This window comes from Necator americanus, chromosome II, assembly GCF_031761385.1.
Source record: "Necator americanus strain Aroian chromosome II, whole genome shotgun sequence".
Lineage (NCBI taxonomy): Eukaryota > Metazoa > Nematoda > Chromadorea > Rhabditida > Ancylostomatidae > Necator > Necator americanus.
The window spans coordinates 18221219-18243940 of NC_087372.1; the positions used below are offsets into that span (position 1 = coordinate 18221219).

General features: G+C 41.2%; 5 protein-coding genes across 11 annotated transcripts; 1 reads left to right on the forward strand and 4 right to left on the reverse strand.

Annotated features, from left to right (window-relative positions):
- Window positions 1–404: 404 nt before the first annotated feature.
- RB195_018320 (uncharacterized protein) lies at window positions 405–3332 on the reverse strand (the record flags this gene model as incomplete). 2 transcript variants are annotated; one of them, XM_064185698.1, is made up of 10 exons in its annotated part: window positions 405–548; window positions 621–747; window positions 812–897; window positions 1137–1199; window positions 1254–1397; window positions 1477–1618; window positions 1714–1797; window positions 2830–2933; window positions 2992–3112; window positions 3169–3332. In XM_064185698.1, 10 exons carry the CDS (start codon window positions 3330–3332, stop codon window positions 405–407), a joined length of 1179 nt encoding a protein of 392 aa, XP_064041579.1. The 2 variants fall into 2 exon arrangements, with proteins under 2 accessions (XP_064041579.1, XP_064041580.1); XM_064185699.1 differs by having other exon boundaries at window positions 3169–3299.
- A 965-nt stretch (window positions 3333–4297) lies between these two features.
- On the reverse strand, window positions 4298–12950 carry RB195_018321 (uncharacterized protein; the record flags this gene model as incomplete). 2 transcript variants are annotated; one of them, XM_064185700.1, is made up of 4 exons in its annotated part: window positions 4298–4435; window positions 12476–12622; window positions 12682–12830; window positions 12905–12950. In XM_064185700.1, 4 exons carry the CDS (start codon window positions 12948–12950, stop codon window positions 4298–4300), a joined length of 480 nt encoding a protein of 159 aa, XP_064041581.1. The 2 variants fall into 2 exon arrangements, with proteins under 2 accessions (XP_064041581.1, XP_064041582.1); XM_064185701.1 differs by lacking the exon at window positions 12905–12950 and having other exon boundaries at window positions 12682–12756.
- RB195_018322 (uncharacterized protein) lies at window positions 10170–10526 on the forward strand (the record flags this gene model as incomplete). Its single annotated transcript, XM_064185702.1, has 1 exon — window positions 10170–10526. One exon carries the CDS (start codon window positions 10170–10172, stop codon window positions 10524–10526), a length of 357 nt encoding a protein of 118 aa, XP_064041583.1.
- Window positions 12951–14885: 1935 nt separating the features above from the next.
- RB195_018323 (uncharacterized protein) lies at window positions 14886–19311 on the reverse strand (the record flags this gene model as incomplete). Of its 5 annotated transcripts, none has more annotated exons than XM_064185707.1 (12): window positions 14886–14958; window positions 15114–15223; window positions 15624–15699; window positions 16485–16642; window positions 16718–16792; window positions 16840–16884; window positions 16952–16955; window positions 17033–17040; window positions 17116–17170; window positions 17229–17404; window positions 19078–19153; window positions 19214–19311. In XM_064185707.1, 12 exons carry the CDS (start codon window positions 19309–19311, stop codon window positions 14886–14888), a joined length of 954 nt encoding a protein of 317 aa, XP_064041584.1. The 5 variants fall into 5 exon arrangements, with proteins under 5 accessions (XP_064041584.1, XP_064041585.1, XP_064041586.1 ...); XM_064185706.1 differs by having other exon boundaries at window positions 16485–16651; XM_064185705.1 differs by lacking the exons at window positions 17033–17040; window positions 17116–17170; window positions 17229–17404; window positions 19078–19153; window positions 19214–19311 and having other exon boundaries at window positions 16718–16788; window positions 16952–16988.
- Window positions 19312–20756: 1445 nt separating this feature from the next.
- Window positions 20757–21221, reverse strand: RB195_018324 (uncharacterized protein; the record flags this gene model as incomplete). The annotated part of the gene is made up of 1 exon (XM_064185708.1): window positions 20757–21221. One exon carries the CDS (start codon window positions 21219–21221, stop codon window positions 20757–20759), a length of 465 nt encoding a protein of 154 aa, XP_064041589.1.
- Between the last annotated feature and the right edge of the window lie 1501 nt (window positions 21222–22722).

A 22722-nucleotide genomic window follows, 5' to 3' on the forward strand; every position in this document is an offset into this window, starting at 1 on the left:
ATCTGTACGTTTGAAACTTCTCCAGTCATATATCGAATCGAAATGTTCTTTGAAAATGAAATAATGCGTAAAGTAAGGTCAAAATGAATCGAACTCGTTGTAGAAAGTAGCGCCTAAGGCGTAGCTCGTAAGCGGCTTAGCGGAGAGTAGCGATCAGAATCGATAGGGGGACCTTTGCTAAGACCATTTATCGCTGCAGATCGCGTTGGTCCCGCCTCGATCTAAACCGTTTGCTACGACGCAGCCGCTTACGCAACTGCACTGACCGTTACGTCATTTTGACTCCACTGTACATATTATGTGGCAGCTTACCTGTATAGAAAGCTGTGCATTTTTAAGGCAAGTGTGTTTGTGCGTGAACAGAAGAAGGTTTTTTTTCGATTCTATGTAGATCTACAAAACAACTAGAACAACCACCATGATCGTTGTCTTTTTTCCTTGGAATCTTTCTCTAGATCACGTAAGAATTTCTGAGCATATTGCTGTATTCGTGGTTCCTCTGACTTGCTCAGTAAAACAGCTTTTCTTGCATACTCTAATGCTTCGGTCTGAAACAAAAATTATTACTTTGCGTTCATCTTACCAGCTTCCACACTGAAAAGGTTTCTCTTAGGTATTACCTTTCGACCAACATGAAATAAAGCTTCGGCATAGTTGCAGTAATATCCGGGGATCATACTCGCACATTCGTTCACGTACAGTATCCGGTCAATGCCAATTGACAAATACTTCAGAGCTGATTCAAATCTAAAACTAAGTCGAAGTCGAGTACCCATAAATCAAATAAATTACTACTAAATACTAGTACTACCTGTTCCTAAGAATAAGAGCAGCACCAAAATTATTCAGCAAATTGATGGAATGGAAAGAGGTGGCGCCGTAGAGCTGATAAGAGATCTTAATGAGAACTATGACCATTTAAGAAATACCATAAAACCAAGCAACTCTACACAGTCATGATTTTTTTGATTGGACTCAAGTACAAAGTACTCTTAAAGCAAGAAATAACATAATAATAATTAGCAGAAAATAATGGAACAACAGGCATATGATAAAGTAAGATACCAAGAGCACCCAGTTGGTATAAAACCAAATATCAACACACACCATGCACCTTCAAAATTCTTAACTCCTACCTTCATTACTTCATCCATGTATTCCTCTGCTTCTTGCAATCGCTCCTCGTCTCGATATGTTACCTGAACTCTTCTTTTAGCTTTTACTTCAACGTACAAAAAGATTCTTCAACTTACTAGAAAATGAGCAAAGTTCTCTAATGCCATTCCAAACAAGGCAATTGGATCAGTGAAAATAGGACCGTGTGTATCTACGACGTGCCTGTCTTCCACAAGAGCTCCTTGAGCAACGCTATACTTTTTCATATGCTCATCGACTACCTAAGCAATCGGAAAAGCGATTCACTAACAATTGAGCTGCAGCAAGACCATGGTTGCTTCACAAAGATTCAGAAACAACCTGCATTTGTTTGCGAACACAGTGCGAGAATCCAGTCTCAGCATCATCAAGTTGACCTTTTTGAGCAAAAATATCTGCTAATTTCAGAGACACACCGATAAATTCGGGATCTTTGTCTCGTTTCCCATGAAGACTCACCAACCTGTGAAGCATATATACAGCTAATAAAAAACAGAAAATATGTATTATAAATAAATAGCAGAAAGTATATGCACAAGTTCAAAGTACAACACTAACCGGTTCACTACTAGTTGAAAGTACTTGAGCGCATCGTCGAGATTACCCATCTGGTAATAGGTGTTGGCAAGCTCATCGTAGACCCTTTAAATAGGTGTATTGATGTTGAATGGCTCGAAAGAGACAAGGATAAGACTTCTATATTTCTTCAAACTAGTGGAGCCAATGAAATAAAACATGCTAAAAAGCAATGAAACTCTCTGGCTTACTTCTGTGATTAACGAAATCTTCCGCGATGCACCAAGCTCCGCCTCTAGCGCATCAGTTACGTTTACAGTTGCACTGTGTGCGGTTGAAAGATAAAGATTCACTCATTCACAGAGCCACCACCACTCCGAAGGTGCGAGATACCACAGATGTTAAAGGCATCACCCAACGAATCTGGGGTGGTGCGGGTTTCAGGTGAGTTATGTCTATACGGAGTCGTAGATTATGTAGGGAAGGGTGATTCCGTCTATTTTTTTCCTAATTGCCGTAAAAACATCTCGGAAGATGTGATTTCGAGCGTCCGGCACGCTATTCCCCACGAGTTCGATTGGAGCGCGCCAGCCTTGCGCACGCGCCGCATCTTCCGGACCGTTTTTTTACGGCAATTAGAAAGAAATGGAGGGAATCACTCTCCTCTCCACAATTTACCAGTTTGTGAAAATGAGGTTAAGTTTTTTTGCCAACAAAGACGAGGACTTCTTCAATTACGAAATCATGAAATTGCCATCAAAATGGACAAAAGTTATAGAACAAAACGGCGCATATCTGATCTAAATGTCAATGTAAAGGTTGCATTTATGTCAACTATATCGTCGAAATAAAGCGAAAAGTCGAAACGCTCAGAACTTTTTACTTCACGTAATGTTATGGTATAACAGTCGCCCTTACCTACGAGGTGGTGCAAAGAACCGACCCGCCTACCACGAGTAAGTGCAAGTGTATGGACATCCCGTACTATGAGTACGAAAGCCGTTAAAATCTGCTGTCAGAAAGAGCTAAGGCAGATATATTATTATCAAAAAAGAACCACAATAGTTGACACTAAATGCCAGACATTGGTTAGTGGACAACCCTTACATAAGGCACATTTACCAGTTTTTTTCTGCGCCAATCTGTGCTTGTACTTACCGCGTAATGGGTAACGGCTCCTTTCGTTGCTCGGCCTCTACTAAGGCTAGTTCTAAAACATCGATCGCCTCTCTGTACCTACCATACTTTCGGTGCAACCATGACTGTAACGCTAAGTATTTCAGCATCACTGCACCACATACAAGAACTTCCAGCTACTACCTGTTTGATTTTCTCTTTCAGAGAATCCTTGTCCAACCTTACTGGTTCGATGCCCAATGCATCCTTTATTGTAACAAGCCAAGAAAGACCTAAAAGCGGGGCGCCTACTGCAAACCATCTCCTGTAAAAGTCTTTGGGAACCTCTAAAGAACCAAGGACATAATCTAAAGAACAAACCCTCTCGCGCGCCTTCTTCCATAGTCTCTGTTATGACGACTATACTCCTTCCTTTCCCAATGACGAGCCCCAGGACAAGCAAAATCACTCTGGCTTGCAATGCTTTGGCGTAGGCGGCACGTTATTATCATCAGCGAGGTTCGCGTCCGTAAGGACGGGAGCATCTCAAAAGAACATTTTAACTTGAACAAAACCAGATGTACACTTAGAAATCTGAGCTACTGGAATACAATGAAATAAACAAAAGCATTGCAGAGGTAAAATATGTAATTGGTAAACGAATTCTGTTTGAAAAATTCCTCTGTTTCTGTTTCCATTGACAAACAACAGAACAAAGGACTACCACTGCACATTTCTTCACTTTATTTTCATTTTCTCAGAAGTCGCCTTAGTATTTAACCCATCACTTACAACATTTGACTGCTTACCTTTGTATTTGCATCACTCTTGAAAGCTCTAATTTAAAATACTTCACAAGCAAAATACGGCAGAAGATATGTATTTCGCACACAAACACTTAGATATGAACTTCAAGGGGCGGGTATGTGACATCCAGGACAAATGTTTCATAGAGTTTTAGAAGTATTAACAGTTTTAACGTTGAGTATTAGTTCTCATCAACTACGGTTCCTTATTTCCGTTTTCAGTAAGACATGCCCTTTTGCCTAACATAAATACATTAACAACATATATATATATATATATATATATATATATATATATATATATATATATAATCAACCGTCAAGTAGCATTGAATTGACAGATATTTTGAAGAAGAATGCTTGAAACACAACAAGCTGTATACTATTCTTCAACACGGGAGAGATTATTTATTAACTCTCTGTCATAGCAATAAGTAACAGAAAGATTTACACATCTACCAATCTCCTGCATGCGTCACTACACACAATGTCGGTATGAAAATGATCCAAAAACGTCTAACTATTTTCTAATTAAGATGAAGAGGTTTAGCCAAGTTGATGACTAATAGTAAAACATTTGCACACAAGCAATATTGATTGTATCGTTACGTATCAAAATAGATTAGAGGTTTACTTCTAATATGCATCAACAAGATACAATAGGTAAGTACACGTCCTGCAGGATTAACAAGTGTGGTAATATTTTAGTCCATTTTTACAGCGAAACTGGAACCACATGAACAACCTTTATCGGCGACAGGATTGTTAACGACTCGAAAAGACGCCTTCATCAAGTCTTCCACATAATCGATAGTAGCTCCTCGCAAGTAACCAAATGACATCTGCAAATCCATCCCTCTCAATCTACACTAGTGAAAGACATTGATGGAAATATATCGAGCACTTCAAACCTGTTGTGCGCGAAGAAAACCACAACCTGAAAGTTCTGAGGAAAGAAAAATGTCCTCAACTGCCCTCTGATTAATAATAATAATATTAGTTATTGTATGGTAACGAGACAGTATACAGCGCCATGGACTTGAAGCCATCCTTAGTGGCCAAATAAGTATACGTAGGAAACGGAACTAAATTCGATCTAACAGTCAAGATCAAAATGAAGGAAGTTTAAAGGAAGATACCACGAATCTGAGGTGGTGCGGATTTCAGGTGGAGTATTTGTACACGAGATAGTAGATTATGGAGAAGGGTGTGATTCCGTCCATTTCTTCCCAATTGCCGTAAAAAACGGCCCGAAAGATGCGCGCGTGCACAAGGCTGGCGCGCTCCAATCGAACTCCTTGTGAAAAATAGTGCGCTGGAACGCTCGAAGCCGTATCTTCCGGGCCGTTTTCTACGGCAATTAGGAAGAAATGGACGGAATCACCCTTCTCTCAATAATCTACCATCCCGTGTACGGATACTCCATCGAAAATCCCTACCACTCCAGATTCGTGGGGTAATGCCTTCAAGAACCTAGCTTTCTGTAATACAGAGAAGAAAACAAAAGTGAACTGAGTGACTTTCATCAGAGTGAAAACATGATGGTTATTTACTATATGCAAGAAAGAAGTTTTTTTTTTTGCCAACTCCTACACGGACGATTATAAATTCCACTAATGAACTGCTTTATTACGAGGGATGTCTGTGATAGCAAGATGGAGTCGATATCCAACTCGAAAAAATTTACAGTAGATACATTAAATTTTTAACAGCGAAGCAAAACTTCTCTTTACGTTCCCCTCTAATCTCTTGCTTTCGCAGAAAAAAATATCGCGAGGAGGATTTCTTTCACTGACTACTAGACGATCAAAATACGGGCTATAATAAAGATATATATATATATATATATATATATATATATATATATATATATATATATATATATATATATATATATACAACCTGTACTTTGTGCTAGCCGTTGGCTGGACATCTCTATAAATGTGAAAGTAAACTCTTCTGGCCGTTGAGGCCACATGCTTCGCTCAAAGCTACCAAATAATGGGATCCACATGAGTTATGGCCGGCAAGATAGGACCTTTATTACAATTCTTCAGCCAGGAATAATGAAACCAACTAGAAGGAAATATGCATATTAACATAAAAGGATAAAGGATAAAGTTTCTGGCATTAATCAATCCTCTTGGGATGTGCCTTCACTTCAATTCAGAATCGTTTAAGGTTCACGAACGTGTAACTGGCCTATACAATGACTTGAGGTGGCTAGCCGATGTGTGAAGTCAGTGTTTTTAACCTCCCAGACAAGTCTGGTACCAATTTATCGACCCCGGAGGGATGAAAGACTTGGTGAGCACTAGGACGGATTCGAACCTTCATATAATTATAAACAAACAACAGAACAGAACCCTTCATATAATTATAATTCACATACTAACATGCAAATTTATAATAATATGAAGTTGTCGTGATGAATTCTTTGTTGATTCCCAGTATTTTCTCTGCGTATGTTTTCGGTTCCCATTCCTTAAGATCTAGGATGATGTGAATTGCGAAATAATAACGGTCACATTTTTGTTAAAATGTTCATAAAATTGAAGAATAATAGTCTACTTCTAAGAACTGGCGCTGCGACTCGAACATTAACCAAACACCGCTCTCTTTTATTAAAGAACTTCGATTATGCCGAAATCTGAATTCGCTGTAGCCGAAGTCGTTGTTTTGAATTCCTGTGGTTTTCTCCAAATTTAACTTTTAATACAGCAAAGTCAAAATGACATGTATTGCTTAAGCGGATGCGCCGTACCGGCACGTTGGAGCAAACGATTCAGATCAAGACAGACCAACGCGAACTGCAGCGATGAATGGTGTTAGCAAAGGTCCCCTCTCGATCCAACTCGCCACTCTCCGCTAAACCGCCTACAAACTACGTCAATTACGCCGAACTCTAGGTCATTTTGACCTTACTATGCGCATTATTTCATTTTCAACGATTATTTCGATTCGATATATGATTGGAGAAGTTTCAAACATACAGACTCTGCTACTTAAAGATAGTAAATATCAAGCAGTATTCATCAGAGAGCTGTAAACACGCGAACTTAGCATGAACTTTTCGTTCCGTAGCGGTTAGCATCGCTACGGAGTATAGCGGTTAGGATCGAGTGAGGACCCCTACTACCACCGTTCATTGCTGTAGTTCACGATGGTCCCACCTCAGTTTCAGCCGCTACATCGACCGCGCCGCTTGGGATTGTACATCTGTGTTCGTAGCGGGACCATTCCTGTTTAATATTGCCGTCGATCACATAATACGAAGAGCAGTTGTGCGGAATCCCATTGATGTCCTTTTAGCACCATCCAAAGATTCTTCGGCCGATCTCGAGTCCGCCGTTGATGCAGTAATATTCGATTCGCACAGCGCAAAGTTGCAAAATGTTATCAAAACTGAAAGTATTGTACTGAAATTGATTGCGATGAATGCAGGCAGACGTGCGACTCTTCGAGACCATCAACGAGAATCAGGGTCGAAGGACAACCTACTAAACATGTGAATGAGCTTTGTAGTTGTACTGGATTGTATGCTGAAAAGCAACGAGATGGATATGAAGCAAAGATGCGCTAAAGTCAATTCGGATTCGAAAATTCAACTCCTTGAATAGGATCTCCATCGAAGTCAATCTAAAACTTTGCTATTCGTGCTATCATGATGTAAATATCGGAGACTTGGGTAGCACCGTCAAGGGCGATGGAGAAGCTTGAATGCATGAAGAAAAAGCAGCTTAGATGACTATTACGCTACTTTTTGCGAACAGTATATCATAACAAAGAACTTTACACAGAAACGGATAAGATCTACCAGATGACACATGGAAGACAGAAACACCTTGCACCGTTCAGAGGTAGTCACAGAAACCCGCTCTTCGCTTCTTTAGTCAAGTTATCGTCTCATCGTCTTGTCCAAGCTGTCTTGAAAATAGTCGACCTACAACACACTTCCTGCTTGCAAAAGAAAATTGTGAACAAAGGCCGAAAAAGATCTGAGGGCATTTGACGTTGATAGATAGTTGAAGCGGTAACGCTTCGGAGAATAGAGAATAGCGAGAAGAAGAGAAGGAAACGCGTCACACCCCAGCAAAGATGCGGGTAACCGTGTTGGGCCGTGACATCTGCCTCAGTGTAAGTCAAAAATGGTTGGCGGTCGTTAGGTACCCACAGCCGATTATATGCAGCCGAATAAGTCCCTGCTAATGAGGCTATCAGTAGGCCAGAGCAATGTTGGGCTAGCTGTGCCACGTCCACCCATCACCACGTCTCTGAGGTCGTGCGCAGAGTTGGTATTGCAATAACGTGGTAGAGTTGGCTTCTAGGAGGGTTCAAAGAACAAAAAGGTAACAAAAAGAAAGGAAATTACTAGGAGAACAAAACAACAGCAAACAACATTGAAAAACATAATCCGACAGCGTTCCAAACCTATGAGCTTTGCAATGGTTATTGCATAACAGTTGTAGCAGTCGGAAATTTTGTGATACCATTGATTTAGCCAAGACATCTTTTATTTTATCTATCTTTTTTCTTGTCAACGGTGCGACACGGTACGACGACATTTTCATCACATCATGATTCGATTAAATTTTGAACTACATCTATATGTGCGTAGTAGACTAACTTGAATTCATCAAGCAACAACTGTTCGAACTTCCTGATTTGACAGTATTTATACGGATTCTCTTATATCGAACAAAATAAAGTCCTGCAAAATATGTTGGTATTAATCGATAGATATTTTCATCTTCACGAGCCTTGAGATTTAAGAGTTTCGAATTGTTTGTTTTATGCAAATGAACTACAATTTCCTTCTTCTGGCATGCCGGGTGCAGTGTTTTGATATATCTCTAAACCTTAAAGGCAACATACCACGAATATGGCGTGGTGAGGGAATACGCGGAAAAAGCTAGAGATGGGATTGTAGATTGTGAGATCAAGGTAGGTTCCTCTCACCCGCTCCCTGCTTCTAATCGTTCTAAAAAAGGGTGTCGGAACCGCTTTAGTTCATGCGAGGAACGTTAGGACGCTCCTCTACGCATACGTTCTGGTCCTCCCTGCACACTTTTCACTGGTTTCACTTGAACAAATAGTGAAGAGGAACTCACTAGTTGCCGATTGCTGCGCAGCTGGATGCGGCGCATTGCAACTGAAATCGTCGTAAAAAAAATTGGGTTTTTCACGCCGTTTTTACAACGATGAGGGAGAAATGAGCGGAACTACCTCTGATCCCGCAATCTACAACCCCATAACTGGAAGAGTTTCCTCGGTTTCCCTCACTAAGTCAGATTCGTAGTATGGTGCCTTTAACGATCGATACTCCGTCCAGAGGCAATGATGTGAGGGGCGGAGCATAAGGCAGACGCAGCAAAATGGGCGCTTTGCCGGTCATTTTCCAAAGTTGAATTGCCACAAAAGCTGTAGATACCTAACGATACGCATCACCAACTATAGGTAAATATATATACATGAAAAGAAAGAGCATCTAATGTTTTACAGACCGATGCTGATACTGAAGCATCATGCAGCAACCACAGATCATACCAAGTGTGGAAACGCGAATCATCTTGAATTTCCTACTCGATTGTGCTCTGCACAGTAGTCAAAAACCTTTTTTGAAAGCTAGTGATTTTATGTAATAATATACAAGAATACAATATTTATTATTTGCACTTACTATTTATGATTCATTATTATATATTATTATTGTTGTTATTATTATTATTTCAATACGATCTGTGTAAAAAATGGTTTAAGCTACAAGAAAGTAAGAGAAAAAGTTGTTTTCTTACAACTGGAGCACTATCCTACAGCGGCGACAAAAAGAGACCAATGCTCCAATAGCGAAAACACCTATGTGCGAAGTAAAAGCATTTTCCAGCGAAGAAAAAACAGATAGAAAAAACACAAAGAGTGTATTTGGAGATATGAACTAATTAATTAATAGTCTGTGGTTACACCTCATGGATCTGGTACGTCCTCAGGTGCAGGATAGGCGGCTAATCGCGGACCAAAAGCGACTTTGTGTCTGCCCTGAGACGTAGGTGGATTTAGGGGATGGGCTCCCTGTTTCTGCTGAGTTAGAATCATAATACTACTGCATCCTGCACGTCGGACCGGTCAGAAGGCAATCAAGTGAATTGGGGAAGCAAGGGAGGCGGTTTATAGTCGCCTGAAACAAACAAGTTCCAACAGGGAGCCCATCCCCTAAATCCACTCCGGGACAACACAACGCTCTGCCAAAAGAAATCATGGGACTAAATGCCCACAGCCGACGCATGGATATCAAAATTAAATGCATCTTACAGTAATAAGGAAGAATCTCCTGATTCCAGGAGAAAGCCTGGCACGGTACCGCCAGGAAGAACAGGGTTGCAGGAGACATCTAGGCTACCGGAACGGAAAAGGCTAGGATGACTATCTGATCGGGCAGTGAAGGTCTGGAGATGCAAGCCAGGAAGTTTAAATACAACACCGTTGGTCAGACCGGCACAAGACCCACTGAATACCAAATGATAAACTAGAGAAGAACTGTTCGCAGTTGATGAAGTTAGTGTCCTCGTCAACACGAGTATGGCAAGGAAAATCGACCCTTTCGAACAACTTACCACCCAAGTAGGACATCCGCGGATGAGAAGATGTGGTCCAACACCAGCTTTGACAACCTTCGCCGTTTACGCTCCAACATCAAGCTACAAAAAAGAAGTCGAAGCTTTCTATATGGACCTAGAGAAATTCTGCAGAGAAGATAACACTTCTAACAGGCCATCGTTGATCATTTCAAAGTCAAAATTGGCCCTAGAAGAACGTCATAAGAACTTCAGATGGAAACCAATTGCCTTTGATGGAGAGAGGCTTTCTGTGTTCATCATGAACACGGCTATCCACCCAAAGGAACTTACAATTCCAGAAGCTTCGTTTCTACGCTAGACGGTGAGAGTTACCCGGTGGAGGGTAACGTAACGAAATTGACATCACCGTCAGTAAAAGGTTTTGCTTGAAAAATGTCGCTGTTGTGGCAAAGCTTTGTACGGAATCGGATCATTGCTTCATCCGAGAAAGATTATCGTTTACCCGCAAAGAAGAAAAAACCGTGAAGCTGAGAGAGTGAACTATCATTAACTGGGATCTTTGTGCTAAGTTATCCGGCTCTTGGGAAGATTCCACAATGGACAACATCGAGGAGTAGGATAGGCTCGTTGAAGACTTTCATATTCACGCGGTAGGCTCAGACGTCTAAAACCACCAAGAGACGCCTGTCTCCGGCAGCTCTAGAGCTAATATCCCAGCGTGGAGCAGCACGAGCCACATGCAATCAAGAACTCACAAGTCCGAGCTCGCAAGGCTTTGCAAACAGGTGACAAAAAGAAGGCCTCGAAGAGAGAAGTGCAGTGGCAAGCTTCGTAAGCAATGGAAAACCAGCAAGACCGTGCTGTTGTATAAGGAAGAACGCCCACACCGACATCAACAACTATCGCCTAATCTGCTTACTGTCTGTCTCCTACAAGCCCTTCACAACAGTAATCCTAAGCAGGATAGAGAGAACATTTGATGAAGCCATGCAAGCCTGATTTCGAAAAGGGTTCAGTACGACTGACTACATACACAACGTTTCAAAACTCATAGAAGTATTGCGAGTGCAAGATGGCGGTGTGTTTCACCTTCATCGACTTGAAGAAGGCCTTCGATTCAGTTGAAACTGGAGAGGTCATGGAAGCCTTGGACAACCAAGGAATCCCTACTCCATACATAAAGATATACCGTAAGTTGTGTAGCAACTTCACGACCAAAATTTCTCCATTCTACAATAATGTCACAGTCGACGTGAAGAGAGGGGTTCGTCAGGGTGGCACAATCTCATCCAAAATATTCAGCGCCACTCTCAGGATTGGGATGAGTTAACATGGGAGTGAAAATTGACGGCCGGCATTTACACCATTTTCGTTTCGCTGTTGACATCGTCTTGATAACATCAGACATCAATCAGGTGGAACGGACACGGCTGCACGGATTTGATGAAACGTGTAAAAAGGTCGGTCTTCAGTTGAACCTGGATAAGACGATGTTCGTGACGAACGGATGGGTTTCTGATGTCCCATTCACGTTCAACGGAACGGATATTTCCGAATGCTCCACCTATGTATATCCCGGGCGGAAATTAATATGATGAACGAGCTGATATGCAGGAGGAACGAGTGGCTTGGGGATTATAAGATCATCGAGGATGTAGTGAAGAGGACAAAGAACATCCGGCTCCGTGCTCATTTATTCAACATCAGCATTCTTCTTGCTTTTACGTACGCCTCAGAAACCTGGACGTGAAGCAAGCAGGAGGAAGATGCTACCAGCGTCATAGAACGCACAATTAAAAGAGTGATGCTAGACGTATCCTGCCTTACGCAAGCCAAAGAAGAGATTCGAAGTTCACTCCTAAGTGATCGATCGAAGATCAGAGACGCTCCCTCATATGTCAAGGAAAGAAGTCCTTCAAGGAAAAATACGATGCTCTTCGAGTCAATCGCGAGAAGAGGAGCCCTTGGACAACACTTGCGCGCGATCGGGGTAAATGGAAGTGTCACTGGTGTCCGCTTGAGCAAATCGATGAACAACAGAAGCGCAGGTGACATGGGTGATTACACAAGGTCCCAGGGACAAAAAGCAGCGCCTTTTTGGTCAGATGAAAATAAATCCCCATTAAGAGTTAAATTCGAACAATTTGAAAGGGTATGCGTGCACAAGAACGACCTTTCACAAAAATCTCAACGACTGTCCTATCTAGTCTATGTGAGTTTTGTATTTACAAATGCTCTTTCCAAGGTTATCGAAAATGAGTTGCCAAAAAATGAGTTTGAGACATATAAATAAGCAGCAAAACTCACATCATCAATAACGACCTCCACGTCATCTCGTTTCCAAAGTCTATCGTCTTCTTGAAGTTTTGTGTCTACCTTAATCTTGTATTCGAATCCTGAGCAGCCACCGCCGTCTACTTCTACTCGCAATCGCTCACCTGGTGAAAGGATCTCCTAGAAGTAATTCAACTTTGAAGAAATGACGCACGATTTCTTGGTTGTGTGAGGATTACCTTTAGTCGTTGATGTGCTTTATCAGTGACTTTGATATCTTCAAACGTCAGCGGTCTTACTGCGGCGTTACTCATAAAGGAATTACGAGACACAATAGGATTTAAATACCCTGTAATCCTACATGATCTCCACATAATCACTGCTGTCACTAAAACGTCAACGGCTTTAAAGAAAGCAACGTAAGATTTAAAAAAAGAGGTTTTTTAAAGTACAAGGACTGACATCCTGCAGTAAACAATGCCAAAACCAAAAGAAATAACTGATTCATTGCACATTTACAAAACGCAAAAAGAATAGCCTCAATAATTGGTTACAACGAACAAATGTAAAGCGTACAAAAAGGCAAGAAGGCGATTATAAGAGATGTGACGAGCTTTGCCTAGACTAGTAGTTTATAACTGAGTTGTACAGAGCGATGTAAAAATGCACCACTCTCCGTAAACAACAGCGCGTGATGAAGAATAGGCTTCCACTCTGATTCTGACTCATTTCGGATCTGGGCTCTATCCATTCATTATAAGAGAAAGATCAGCTTCATCAACTTTTAGTTGTTTTCAGAAATGAGCTAAAAATGTGGCTCTGAAAAAACTCCTTTGTGGGGCTAACTGCAAATGTACATTGTTCAGGAAATCTCGTGTCGTACAATCTCGCGCTCCACACTGTACTATACGCAGCAGTGATGTCTAATAAATCAATGAAAATATAACTTCCTGAGAATGTTCATCCAACGAGGAGTCAGACCACATACAAAGAAGCTGCAAAAAGAAGAGAGGTTCCACTGGGGCAAAAGGGCATAAGTTGTCGTGGTTGATAACATTTAAGGTTGATTGTTGATACCCAGCTATCAAAACTTGAGCAACTACAACTATGAAGACCTATGGTAATAAGTTACTGGCTGTCCACATATCACTTTTTTAAAATGTTGCCTTTGTATTGGCGTATGCAGTAATTCTTCACATAAGAAGCATTAACATTGTGGAGCTGAGAACACTTCCATTCCTAATCAGTATAGCAGTTGTTACCTAACCAATTCGTGTATTGATAAGATGAAGTGCAAGCTGCAGTGACAAACAGCACTATGACAACATTCTATACTCTTAATATATACTAACAACAAATAATTTCATGGCCAGCCAATATTGACCAAGTATACATTGTGCAATAATAAGGTGAGTATGTAGCACCGAATTAGTGGAGTGTTACTAAGCAGAAATACGTGGATGCACAGGGTGAGCTCAAACGATGAAACTCCTTTTTATAAGCAGAGCTGTAGGACAAAAGCTTATAAAGCTCGCAGCTCACACTGTTTCTAGGATCAAAGCAGGATTTATGTTCAATGCGTATTCTCCTACACCTCTTATATCATCCTCGACAACTTAGTGTAGATCACAGTTAAAAATGAGAGCGCTAACAAAATTCATACGATGTCTACAAGCAATGACAAGGATGATGACGAGGCTTAGATGCAATGTAGATGCATGATTTTCTCGAAAAAACGCACAAAAATAAGTGAAGGAGTGCCTATGATGACACCAACATTCAACTGAAAGTCATTGTACTTAAATGCTGAAAGCGCAACTCTGTATTTTTTTTCCGTTCGCTCAAGAGCTGCAGTCACGCTGCAATACGACTTCATAGATCCGCCAAAATTGGATTTTCTTCCAAGAACGATAGATGAGGGTAGATACATATGGAAGCACTTCTGATTGGAAAATGAGATGAATAATCCTCAAAGGAGAAAAAGTAAATAAAGAGAACATTATCTATCAATCCCTATAATTCTAAGGCAGCACCTGGAGTATTACGCTATTAGTTTTCACGGAAATTCTTCCAACTGTACAAATTTTAAAGCTGCTCATAACTGGCACAAATTTCAATGGATGGTAACTTGATTTTCATACTGGAGAGAAGAAAAGACTAAAATTCTAGAATTTGGATAAATGAGCTATACAATGACTTCAATACAAGAATTTCTCGGGCACGCAAACTGATGACGCCTAGAAAAATATGTATTTAAATGCTCTCTTCTCTCCACAGACAGGTAAGCTTAAGTTCATGAGATAGACGTAGGACGTAATCGTAGCAACTGCTCACTGTTAGTTACTTCAGATGAACTCAACAACGAATCGAGAGGACATCCCACAAATTTCTTGGTTCAATGCGAATAGAGTTTTCTTCTCTCTGGAAAGAATTGAGAATGGACTTAACGTCGAACTGGAGGAATTGGAGGGCCAGGACTTGGTTGATTTAAACGTCGTCGTTGCCGTTCAAATCGCCTGAAAGGGAAACAAAATGGCCAAATAAAAAAGAATTTAAGTAATATTTCTAAACAAACAAGAACAGAGATTAACTGGCAAAAACCAAAAACCCATAGGATCCAGAGATATCAGACGAAAAGAAAACCCCGTTCCAGAAATGAATGAACACTAACCGTTCCATCTCATCTAAAAGTCGCGGTGTGTAACGAACAACAAGGCGCACAGTACCTTGCGCAGATTTAAGCAAATCCACCGCTCGTTCGTGACACTCACTTTCCACGTTCTAAATATCAACACAAAGTAGATAAATACAAAATGGCAATAAATTCATCCATTTCAGAGCGAAAAGTAAAAGGTAGTGTAATAGCTATCTAAGCAAGCTTCTTGACGTCTAAGCCACTGAAGGAGGTGGAATAATTTAGTGATTACGTCAATTGGGCAAAAATGGCTACCGCCAACTTGTCCACTCTTCATGATTTTACTCTGATTACTACGCAGCGAACGCAAACAGTGAAGATGCGCTCCAGAACCTCGAATGCTAAAAACCCCAGTCTAAGATAGTCGCTTTAATCAACGTTATTTCTAAATTAACCAACCCTGTCTAGTGGCTCAAACTTCAAGAAAGCTGCCTAGACAGCTGTTTCTTCATTTCCAAAGCGGTAAAGATAAAAATACAAACGCACCACTCCGTTTACTGCAATCAACTGATCTCCACGTCTGAGACCACCATGTCGATCTGCTACTCCGCCAGGTATGATTCTAGAGGTAAAAAAGTTTTCAGGACTCCTGTTGAAATCATGATTTTAAAAAATGGAGATAAATAGAAAAAGTTCTTTGTGTTAAAACAAACAGGAAATTCGAAATTCCTTCCTTAGAAAGAAAAAAACCAGTTTTGTAGCGATAATTTCTACCATGGGTATACTTTTGATCATAGTATTATATTCCATAAAAGATTATAGTCCATAAAAGCGCAGTTCCCACTGCTTCAACGTAGCTAATTCAATTTTTTCGCATCAGACAAAATATAAAGAAAATGTGGAGTATTTTTCTCCGATAATACAGACGGTATGCAGAGTAAGTTATCATTAATTTCGTACAACTATCTCGAAACCGAATACAGATATGGTAGATCAAGCATCCACGCAATGCGATCGCAGACATTCTGCATAAAAGAAAGGAACGTGGAAAAAATATAACCCGGTTAGAATAATTTGAGTTGTGCAATTTCGTTAGCTATTACACTCATAGAGGGACCTTTCGCAAATCCAAAAGGAATGCAAAGCAGATGAGCTCCAAAGAGAGAATCACTCAGCGTAAGCGTTCACTTTTTTTACTCCTTGACCCGACTTAATTTTGCTCTCAAAAAGCCAAAAAAAGCTTCTAAATGATAAAATTGAGAATAATGAGTCAAATAATCAACCATAAATAATCAACCCCTCCTCTCAGTTTATTAATCACACCATCAGGATTTGTATACCGCAACAATCCTCGCTCCATAGAGCTCCAGAAATACAACTACCACATAGAAGGGCAAAAAAAAAAACCTTGAAATGTAGATGGGAGAGTTTTGCTCCTTCCCGCCCATAACATTGAAACCTAAACCTTGATCGGTCTTTGGGAGTTCTACAACACGTGGATGTGCATGTCCTTCTGCAGCAGCGAAGGCTGCCACAGTAGCTTTGGCTGTTGCCGACGCACGAACCTGGTCAAACTAATGGCGTAAATTATCGGCAACAAAAAGAAAGGGTAGAAACTTGGAGTAGAGGATCATTCTCACCTCAGGCGATCCTTCTATGTCCACAATATCATACACCGTCTCGTACACTTCTCGGACCGCGTTGAAGAACTCTGACTGAAGAACCGTTTGAAGAGCGGCTAGCTTTGGAGATGAAACCTCACCAGTTTTTTGAACGTGCTCGATAAGTTCGAGTATCCGATGGATATCTGAAAATGTTTCGACGGTGGAGATCCTAGAATTGCTAAGTTACCATTGCGGGAATAAGCAACTCACCTCTCTTCAGATTTGGACCTTCCTTGTTCTTCTCCATATAGTTGAATTGGCAAGACAAAATTGATGTGAAGCTAGTAGTACCTGCTCACCTATGAAAAATCAATCCACAACGGAAGGGAAACGGTAGAAAACGAAAAAGAAGATACTGGAATTGATTGATCAACCTTTTTTCTACCAAGACCAGCACATGCTACATCCAACTTTATAACAATGGACAAACTGAAAAATGTACATATGTAACAATTAGATCTCACTGACAAGAGTAAAAGTTTGAGACATTTCCAGTGGAATTACATTGAAAGTTAGCTTTCGCAACTCAATATCCTTTCTATGTTCATAAACTGCCATCTCAGGGTTGGACATATCTGGATTGACCACTTCTGTTGTGATACAAACGATTCCGTCACATGAGGAGCGTAAAAGTCTTTCGCCCCGATCGTTCTCGAAGTAAACCTAAAGAAAAATACTTAAATAGTTGCTGTTCAGAGTTAAAAAAGAAGAACTAATAAAAATGGAAATGTCCTTAAGGACCTTTTTGGCGTTGCCGTACTTGGTTTCTCCAAGTCTAAAAATTCAAATAACTTCAACTATTCAGACCTCCTTCAAAATATTCAAGTAGCCATCAAATGAAAAAAAAATGACATAAAATTTTAAGGCAAAATTGCTCTTCTTCCCTTCGTTTGAATTTATATCTAAGTAATAAACCTAGCATGCTATAGGACGCAAAATTCTTCGTTCTTCTGACGCGAGTTTCCAAAGACATGCAAAAATCAAAGGGTCTTAACTGAAGCGACCCATTGTATAGTTCACTAAGGTGTCGCTGATCACAGATCACAGACTTGTATCGTAAATAACACAGCGGGAATTTCGAGTTAGAGTGTGACATAAAATTCCACACACTACATTCCAACGACAGGACGGATCAACATGTTCAGCACTGCTGCAGTGAGTGGTAATGAAGAACGAGCGGGGAAGGTGTGGAACATTGGCTTAGACAGCGATTAAGCTTCTCCTTTTGTATCGTATAGAACTGGAACTTGACTCCTAGAAGTACATCGCTTTTAGTACTAAAGTAAGGCACTAAGCAGAAGTAGTACTTTTAGTCTAAATTATCTCCAGTATGGACTACACTCTCTTCTCCTTTCAGTAAGTACCCTTCTCTTCCTCTTCGTCACTTCTTCCCTTAATGGCCCTTCGTCACCCCAGTGAACATACTAATTGGCGGCTGCTCATTCGTCTTTGTGCTGTCTTTACAGATAGCCGCGTGCTCCGCTGTCAATCTTAGTGTGAACGTCCAGTAACCATCAAAAATCAATCAAACTGCATTCCAACTATATTTAGAGTGTAATAAATCTTTTCTAGAGCACGAAAGCCGTTCAAACGGCTTTCCCATTTGAGAAGGCGATGGTTCATTAATCGACAGTTCACCACTGAAAGTGAATAGCTGAATGAGTCGAGGTCCTGAAACCTAAGGATTACCTTAGAGGATCAATGACATGTAGGGTAAAGCTACTGAGAGAAAAAAGAAAAAAGTAAGGCAGACCTTGAACTACTAATGCTTTAACTTTAAAAAACTCTCCAAACAGACTTTACCAAACTCTCCAAACAGGCTTACTTGAAGTGAATTGCTAAGTCATATCATGTAGTACCTTCAACGATAAAAAAGAACCGAAAATGGCCAGAAAGATGACTTTTCCGCAATCTGCATTTGATAGTTGAGAACGGTCTTTGTGCTCTAAGAACGACCATTTGCACTCCAAGTGCAATAGAAATAATTAGAGAAGTGTTGAGTGCCCCCTCCCCCTACTATCGTTTACCTTATTAAGACTATATAACCCTCTAAACATGCGCAATTATACAAAAAAAAAATGGTCGGAACTACACAAAAGGAAATAAAAGGAAAGTCCCGGATTCTCCGTGTGTGTGCTGCAGAGAGAGGTGAGTGCAGATCTTCAAGGGGAACGCATCGCGTCATCCCCTTACAGCATGCTTTACCCCGACTGTATGTCCAACATCAAAAACTTATCTAAACGCAGTCTTCAAGGAAACAGGAGATTTCAAAAAGCCACAAATTATTCTTATATAGCAATGTTAAAATCAATGTAAGTGAGAAAAAAAAAACATACATTAAGTCCAGGATGATAGTTCAGACTCCGCTGACAGACTAGTATTTCATCTTTGCGGACAGTTTCACCTTCCGTTCTTAAAGAAAACATGAAACTAAATAAAATGAAATTAAATTATACAAAGAGACGGCGAAACCTATAGATTCCACGGTAGGGTAGATTTTTTGGAGGACGAAGAAGATAACGAGCTTGAGACACTAGAGACACTCCTTTTCTCAACAATGGAGAGCGCATCTGTAAGAGATTATATTTTGCAAAAACGCTCAAAAGAAAGAAATGTTAACCAAAAGCAATGCACCAGGCGAACAGTCAAAAGGAGAAGAAAAAAGAAAAATCAATATCAAAATCAAAGGATCAATAAAAAGAACAATAACTGCAAAAAGAAGTGAATCTAGGTGTAGATGAGCAAGCAGCTGCGCTAAAAGCAGTGCGGAGGATGGTATCGAGAGGACACGAAGCTAGTGACGGTCCCGTTTCAATCTCAACCGTTAGCTTAAAGGCATCACTCCACGAATCTGAAGTGGTGCGGATTTCAGGTGGAGTATTCATATACGGGATAGTAGATTATGAAGAGGGAATGATTCCGTCCATTTCTTCTTAATTGCCGTAAAAAACGGCCCGGAAGATACGGCTTCGAGCGTTCCGGCGCACTATTTTCTACAAGGAGTTCGACTGCACGCGCAGCAGACGTTCTTCATAAACTGTGTTTTCTTTCTGTTCACACTCGCAATTCTCTATACTCTGATCCCTGATCTCTCCCCCACTTCGTCTAATTCTTTGAGTATCGTCTCTGCTCCAGCAATAGTTCTCGAAAGAGAATGATGTCGTCCGCGAAACAAAGGTTTAGAAGGAATCTTTCGTAAACACGTACGCACTTATTTCTCTTGCGTTTGTTTTCTTTTTCTGACTTCCGTTTCTTCCCAAGTGATTTCATTATCCACAGTAACGCTCATAGATGCGATAGTCTGAGCCGCTGCTCTGATCCTTTTCACTTTTGAACAGTTGGGGAAGGGACTTCCTTCACTTTTAAACGGTTGGCGAAATTACCCCTTTCACTTTCGGGCGGTTGGCGAAAGGGCCCCCTTCACTTGAGCTGCACCCCATGAGCTAAACTCCCTTCACCTGAGGAGGGTCCGGTTTCTCCCTATCGCACCTATGATAACGTCGCAGTAAACAGAGCTTTTCTTACCCCTGCTAGAAGGATAGTCTGAGCCGCTGCTCTGATCCCTTTCCGCAGGAGGAACAGTACCCTCGTGGAGCATTAATCGCAGAAACTGGCTAATGTCCTCGCGTATGACACGTCCACACCTCGATCTAATGGGATTGTGTTCGTTTCTACGCTGTCGAAGGCTTTGTCACAATTGACGAAAGTTAGGATAAGAAGCGGGCGGTACTTCCTGCAAAGCTGTATGACCTTCGACACGGTCTGAATGTAGTTCGTGCAGCTAAAACTCTGACGGAATCCAACTTGTTTTTGAGGTTGGGCTTCATCAAGCGCCCTTGGCTGCGCATGTGAATGATTTTCGAGAACACTTTGCTTAAGCGCTCAGCAAGTATATCAATCGATAGTTTCGAATGTCTTCTTTCTTTCTTTTGCATGAGAAGAGTTCGCGAGGTCTTCAACAACTTTCTGAAGATAGGACGTCATGTGCGTCATTAGAATTGTCTTAAGAGCTGTGTTATTCTTCAAGTTCTTGATAGGAACTTGCATTTGCGAGGGATGAATCCGGGTGGAGCTCCCCGGATCGAGGACGGTCGGGTTTGATACAAGCGTTGATGAACGAAAAGGTTGGAACGCGTCGCAGATTTGCGTTGAAGTCTCCGACTGCGATTTTGCAGGACTTCTCGTTGCACATCATTTCCTTTAGCTCTGAGTAAAAAGATTCCGCTTCGGGCTCATCAGAACGAGGTGACAAGAACACGTGAGAATCGACGAGATGGACGATAGATGTGTGCACAACAAAACCAACATCCCCTACATTTCGTGACGGGACCTTTTCTCTACGAATGACGAGTGTGCCATAACTCATCTGCCGTACGTCGCTACTTCTGCTCTTGCACTCTTGTAGAGCTATAGCGTGGAATTTGATATGCTCTGCAGCTCTGAGAAGGACATGTATAACACGGCCTGATACAGCCTCCATGGTGAGTGCTGCATGTATCGCCTTGGTCCAGAATCAGAGACGTCCTGAGCAACCTGAGATTTGATCGCCTCTCACCTGTCGTCATACCGTCCGGCGTCTGAACGGCAGGGCCAAGTGTGCAGGGTACTGAGCCAGTATATATGCTAGAGTGGCAAAGACATTTTCCCCCCACTAAGCAGTCGTGCCAAAGCGAGCTTAGCTTCTACCACAAGCCGTCGCCAACTTAATGAATCATGGAGCCACCTTGCGACATTTTGCTAAGACGGTTTTGAATCTTGGCAGTACTTCACTTCTAGCTTTTAGCGATTTCGAGAATTCGAAAATGTCGGTGATATCGAACTTCTCAGTTTGGCAGATCCTCCCAGAAGGCTCACCTATGCACCGCAGTTCGAAGCCCGGAGTCATTTTCACCTCACCATGGCACGGTGAACCATTGTAGAGGATAACAAAATCAAAAGGGCGAAATATCCTAAAGGATCAAGGTGTCCTACAATGATCGGAAAAGCAGCACTATGATGCAAGATAGGCAGATTTCTTACATGTCGATATTTTGTCACGCTTTCATTGCATCAATTTTTTGGTGATTTTTTGGCTTCCACACAAAACTGTCACCTTCGTCTTTGCTTTCTTCCGGTTTTTTTTTTTTGTTTCTGCTCGCTTACTTGCTTCGATTCCTCATTGGAATCTGGTGATGCTTAGGTCTTGGTTTGGTGATGGTGGGATAGCCGGCTGTTAATCATCCATTCCCTGTGTGTTTCGCCAATCTTTGAAGACAAATACATGCAAATGAAGAAAACAAATTGGTATTTTGGATGCCCGTAGGACTACCGAACTAGAAAAACCTTTTCCCAGTTCACTAGAGTCGACGTCAAATCTATATCGTCATCATCGCTAAAGTTTCAGAACCCATCGTAATGATGAATTTTTGTTGGTGCAAAGGTAGAGGACCCCAACAAGTGTGACTTCACATTGAGAATGACAATAACCAGTTAATTGAAATAATGGAGATAAGCCGTAAGAAGAAGCAGTAGCGATCCACATTAAAAAACATATAGGAGATGCAGAATACATTTGCTGTCGGTTGTCACCTATCGATCGTTTCGACACACGGATCAGTCAAACAAATTGATCATACGGGTTATAAAGCTACTGTGTGATCCTCAAATGCATTTCAAAGTACTCTCCGAAATGCAGCTGGATTTAAAGGCATCACCACACGAATCTGAGGTGGTACGGATTTCAGGTGGAGAATTCGTATACGGGATCGTAGATAATGGAGAGAAGGGTGATTCCGTCCATTTCTTCCTAACTGCCGTAAAAAATGGCCTAGACGATACGGCTTCGAGCTTCGAGATCCGGTGCGCTATTTTCTACAACAAGTTCGATTGGAGCGCGCCAGCCCTGTACACTCCTGCCCTGCCTTACGGACCGTTTTTTACGGCAATTAGGAAGAAATGGACGGAATCACCCCCTTCTCCATAATCTACTATCCCGTATAAGA